The sequence below is a fragment of the Oreochromis niloticus genome, unplaced genomic scaffold (assembly GCF_001858045.2).
Source record: "Oreochromis niloticus isolate F11D_XX unplaced genomic scaffold, O_niloticus_UMD_NMBU tig00002736_pilon, whole genome shotgun sequence".
In the NCBI taxonomy this organism is placed as follows: Eukaryota; Metazoa; Chordata; class Actinopteri; order Cichliformes; family Cichlidae; genus Oreochromis; species Oreochromis niloticus.
In genome coordinates, this window is record NW_020327710.1 from 178,724 (window position 1) to 184,700 (window position 5,977).

A 5,977-nucleotide genomic window follows, 5' to 3' on the forward strand; every position below is an offset into this window, starting at 1 on the left:
TGATAACAAACAATATTACTTACAGGTGATGCCTTTATCAACTTGTGAAGGCATGTATGGCAACAGATTAACAGAGGTGAAACTGCCTCTGGCTAGATCTTGCAGAGTAAAAATACACAAAACAACCACTAGAGGGCAAACTGCAGAACAGAAAATACCTAATGCCAGCATATTTAGTGTCACCACATTTGTTCCTCAACACAGCCTGAGCTCCAGGCAAGCTTTCTTGTCATTCCTATAAGTAGATTTTAGGAACAGTCTTCTTGAAGCTCTTCTTTGGATGTTGGCTGCTTTCCGGTTTTCTGTCAAGTAGAGGTGAGGCATTTGATAGGATCAATATTTTATTTATATCCTCTAAGTTCAGTATGTAGCCCACTGACTTCTGTTAAATTATTATTATTATTATTGTTATTATTATTATTATTAGTATTATTATTATTATTATTATTATTATCATTATGGGGGGGGGGGGGGGGGGGGGGGTATAACCTGCACCCTTCGGTCAAAAGTATTGGGCCACACCTCTTAATCTTTGCCACCGATTCAGCACATCAGTTTGTCTTCCTTCCAATTCCACCATCAGCTCTACCAAAGTGGAAGTGATTTTAGGAACCCTAGCAAATAGGCCATAAAGTGGTAGACCACATAAAGTTACAGAGTAGGGTCACTGGTGGAAAAAGCTGGTGACATCCTGTGTTTTCAGTCTGTATCGACACAGGGCCTTTTAATTCCACACTCAGTACAATGAAATATAGAGATCACTCATTAAAAGCTACAACCCAAGACCTGTGATTTAAGGCAGCATGTTTACAGGAAATGAGTGCAAAACTGCTGCTGACTGTGTTACAGTACCCTGAAAGCAGAAGCTTCAAAAAAGAGGAAGGAGCTTTTTTTCCACTCAGTATTTAGGTCACTGGTCATGTCACTTAAAGTCTTCATTTCATGCTGTCATTTTTGTTGTTTGGTGTCATCAGATGTCATCAGTAGAGGAAGGTAACTACTACCTCAATCAAACCGGGATGATGTCAAACTTGGCAAGTTCACTTGAAGAATTAGGCAGCACCTAATGTCGAAGAAACAGCTCCAGACTGTTTGTCCACAGTTCAGACATTCTCGCAGTTTTGCAGAGGCAAGGCAGTGCGCTTAGGGAACCTTAAAACATCCTTTAGGTTGTAGCTTCACTTTCGGTTTTGTTTATAGGAACGAAAACATAGCACACAAAGTATGAAGACAAACAGAACAGCTGCAGATACCCCAACTATTATCCGTATCAAGGGGGAAGCTGCAGAGATGGGAAAGGGGGTTTGGTAAAGAAAACAGAAAAAGAGAATATTTAAATTAGTCAAACTGAAAATACCCAAACACTGCTTGAATTGAAACTGGATGCGAAAAAACAAACAAAAACAAACCGAAATCTCACCTTGTACATCAATGTTAAACTCCTTGGTGACAGTCCCTACTGTGTTGCTCACAGTGCAGATATACTGTCCTTCATGCTCAAAGCCGACAGATTTAATAGTGAGAACGCTGCCACTGTAGGAAGGACTATTTGTTGGAAGTGTCCAGGTGTATGAGGGCCTAGGTTTTCCCACAGAGGAGCAGTTCAGGTGTAGAGTGTCTCCTTCTGTGATTGTGATCACATCTGGATTTGGTGGCCCTATTAGCTCAGGTCCATCTGTGTGATTATTGAAGGAAAAAACAAACAAAACATTTAGCAAAACAAACAATTTTGGAAGAGAAATTTCATATGGGGAAACATGGGCCTGTTTTCACAGTCGCGCAATTTTGTTAATTTCTGTAACTTTTCATCTGTGATAACTGACAGAGAAAAAATTTAACACTTTGGAAAAGTAAAACAAATTACTCACTAACATAATATACAGCAGAAAGTGGAAAGCACTGTCCACAGTTCAGCCCACTGCTATACTCTGTTAGATTTCAAAGGATCATATTTTACCAGTTTGTCCAGTTCATGATGTTTAACTGCTCTACTTACTTTACAGGTTAATGCTCGCCACACTAAACATCTGACATAAAGTTTATATTACATGCAGTGTGACATTAAGAGGTCAGTCTGATAGTTTAGAGAGTTATTCTAGCCATATGACACTCTGAAAGAAGACTGACAGACTTTTCTTTCTTGAAGATTTGTTGCAATCAATTGCTTCCAGATTTAAATGAATATATACTTAAAAAAAAATTCATTTAGGGTTTAAACACAATTACTATTATTTTTTTAAGGTTCACAAACAAAGTGGAGTTATATTCTTGGTTTCTACAAACACACTGAGTATTTTAGTTTTTAGCAGCTAAATCCTCCACTATGTTCATCAGCTCGTGTCAGTCAACAGTTTGTTGATGATGCTTTTTAGAGCCTGTTCATTAACAGTGATGAGAGCTGTGAGGAAGAATTAAAACAGTAAAGTAATGGGACATAAAACCAAACCAGTGACATGAAACATGCTCAAAATGTCAAACTCTGAGGAACAGAACGTCTTTATTTCTCTCAGACTCACAGTGAACTATAGCAGGGAGTTTTTCTGATGTCACCACTGGAGGGCGCTGTGGTCCAGCTGGTCCCAGCTCCAGCTTGGCTTCACACCAGTACTGGGCTCCATCATCTTCTCTACTGGAGGCAATGTTCAGAGTAAAGGTCTCATTCACTGGTTTCTTCTCTTCACTGTTGGACTGTAGGTGACCCAGTGCTGTGTTTCCTCTGTAGAAGGTCACAGTGAGGTTTTGAACAGGAGCTACGTTCTGTACGCTACACTGCAGGGTGTACAGCTGATTCTCAAACATCATCCCAGTGTGGTTTACAAAGCTGAAGGAGACACTTTCTGGAGGCTCTGAGAAGACAGGGAAAGAAAGAGTAACACGGGTAGATGTCAGTCAGTAACCTCTGAGCTCACGAATCTGTCTGTGTATTTACACAAAGAGGTCAAATTCTGATTGTAAATGATGCAAAATTCAGTAAAAGTCTGATGTTCTAAAGTAAGCATACTTACGATAGATGGTTATATCCACAGTGCTACCACACTGATCACCAGCATCATTGTTATAATAACACATGAGATATGTGTCCCATTCAGTCAGTCTGTCAACCGTCCAGAACATCGTGGTTCCATTTTGTGTAACTTTTCCCACAGCGTGCTCCAAACCAAAAACATCTCCACTGCAGTCCTTCTGACATACAACACATGTAACATTGGCTGGGTCACCGTACTTCACTATCAGTGCAGATGGAGTGAACACAGGATACTCTGTGCAGCTACGATCTGTAAGAAAAAAAACATTACATGCAATTATTTGCAAGGAAAATATTTTCCATCCATCCTGGTCACCTCAGCTGCTTTCAATGTATAAGTGTAGCAGGTCCAATCTGAGCCCATCACAAATGACTGAAGCCTGCATCCTGTCTGAGGATGAGCTTTTTCATGTACAGGAGATAATGATGGTGTCCATGAAGCAGGTGGGAGAAAATCCTATGAAAGTGAAAAGTTAAGAATATGATTAAAATCATCGATCAGCTGTCTGTGACAAATATCATCATGTTGAAAATATGCTATCTCTTCAACTGTGATAACGTTTGACTATATTTGAAACTGTCGATCTCCTGGGATTCACATTTCAGTAACTCTGAGAGATGTGATGAATCAAAAACATCCAGTGAGCAGCACTTCTGCAGAGAGACACCGTCTTGTTGAGGCCAGAGGAGAAAGGGCAGACTATGATCATTTAGATTTCACCTGCAACTGTGCTGGACAGAAAAGCATCTGTCCTCGAGGCTACGGCTGCACAAATGCATGTTGGGTTTCAACAAGCCAAAAACAGAAATCAGAGGCTGCAGAGAGACAGGCAAACCAAACCTGGACAGCTGAAGGTTTCCAACATCTTTTGGACTCAAGAGCAAGAAGAGCCGAGGCTGTTTTAGAGCTAATTGAGGCCCTGCTAAGCATTTAAATGATAACTGAGTTTGCTTGAGCAGTTAATAATGATAATTAATCATTGATTGTCTTAAAGTAACTTTTAGATTTGACTTCAATCTTCCAGCTTTGTGTGTCATAAAGACATAGTCACCCTGTTCTACACAGTAACAGAGAGATACAGAGAGAGATGAGAAATTCTGATGTCAGACTGTGTGGAGAGATTATGAGAACCCAAATGCAGACACTTGAAATCGTGAGTGGGTTTGAACAAAAGGCGAGCCGTTTATTTGGGCTGAATGAAAATATAAATAAGAGGCAAATGAGAACAGAGACTTAACTAACAAACTAAACTGCATGAACTAAAGCTAAACACTAAACGCAGAACACGGAACACGAGACCTGGATGTGGGAACATGGAGCGAGAAACACATGGGAACACAGCTGGGACGAATAGACATAACAACACAGGGGAAGCAAAACTAAACACACTGAACACGGGACCAGAGAGTGTGAAAATAAAACAGGAAACACACTAAGATGCAGACTAAGACACGTGCCTGACATAGAGGTCAGGAGGACAGAACGCACATGGACACAAGACAGACTGCGGAGACAAAGGAAGGACACACAAAGAGGGAAACATGGAAACAGTTACAGGAGACGAGACATGGAGGGAGCGAGACCAAACAGAGACACGACTGGGGAAACACACACAGAGTAAATGGTAAATGGACTGATTCTTATATAGCGCTTTTCTACTCTCCCGGAGTACTCAAAGCGCTCTATACAACATATCGCATTCACCCAATCACACCCATTCATACAAGCACTTTTTATCTGTACTTAGTGCTTTTTCTAACTACATTCACACACATTCATACTCCGATGGATGCATCGGAGAGCAACTTGGGGTTAGTATCTTGCCCAAGGATACTTGACATGCAGACTGGAGGAGCCAAGGATCGAACCACCAACCTTCCGATTAATAGGTGACCTGCTCTACCTCCTGAGCTACAGCCACCCCCTTACACAGAGGGCATGACAGACTCTCACAGGAGGCACAGGAAAGAGACAGAGACCAAAAAATACAGACAAACAGCATAAAAGAACTGAACTCAAGACAAAACTGAATAAAATTGAACTTAAAACATCTTCACGATGCAACAGAAGGAAACTTGAACACAAAATAACACAAAACATTAGGGGAGCAAAACTAAAACATAAATATCCTGATAAAGCAAAGCATCATAAATCAATAGGAAAACTCAAAACTCTCAAAACACTCAAACCATGACATGTGAACGTTTAATAAACCAACAAATTGATACATGATGCAGAGCCTGCCTGATGTAGCTCTCAGGCTTTGCTCCATTAGCTAAGAAAGTGGTTAATACAGTAATATATACTTACATTATATGACCTGATATGTTATGCACTGTCTGAACCTTAAAAGGATATAGATGATAACTATTACAAGAAAAATAAGGCACAATACTGATAAAAGTAAATTGAGAAAATTACAATAAAAATATATATATTGTGAAACAATACATGTAAAAATCACATAATTGAATCAATTAATATAATGTACTGTATATAAGATCATTACAAAAAATAGAACTGCCATTTATAAACACAGTAACAAAACTCCACATGTGTGAGAACTTACCGTAGCCTGACACATGGAAGAGACACAGAGAATGCAGCAAAGAAACAGCCAAAAATATGCAACAGCAAAACATGATGTTCAGCTGGTGTCATCTAAAAGTGAAGCTGATCAGCTCAGGTCTGAAATTTAAAGGAACTGTTACTGTGTGTGTGTGTGTGTGTGTGTGTGTGTGTGTGTGTAGGGGTGATGTCAGACTGGGTGGGAACATCATAAACAAGTGAAGCGATATTGAAGTGGTTTTACAAACACCAGATACAAAATGCAAACTAAACTACTTCATCAAAATAATTTACATGATAAGTTTACACACAATCATCATGGATGTGAAACTTGTGGTAATTTGTGGGTTTTTAATGATTTCTTTGAGCTGTTCTTTTTCCTG

At 39.7% G+C, this 5,977-nt stretch overlaps 1 protein-coding gene across 1 annotated transcript; it reads right to left on the reverse strand.

Moving 5' to 3' along the window:
- Positions 1–471: 471 nt before the first annotated feature.
- LOC109200204 (carcinoembryonic antigen-related cell adhesion molecule 20) lies at positions 472–5,752 on the reverse strand. The gene is made up of 5 exons (XM_019355702.2): positions 5,596–5,752; positions 3,006–3,275; positions 2,517–2,846; positions 1,421–1,675; positions 472–1,282 (listed from the first exon to the last, which is right to left on the reverse strand). Exons 1-5 carry the CDS (start codon positions 5,666–5,668, stop codon positions 1,179–1,181), a joined length of 1,032 nt encoding a protein of 343 aa, XP_019211247.1. The 5' UTR covers positions 5,669–5,752; the 3' UTR covers positions 472–1,178.
- Positions 5,753–5,977: the final 225 nt, after the last annotated feature.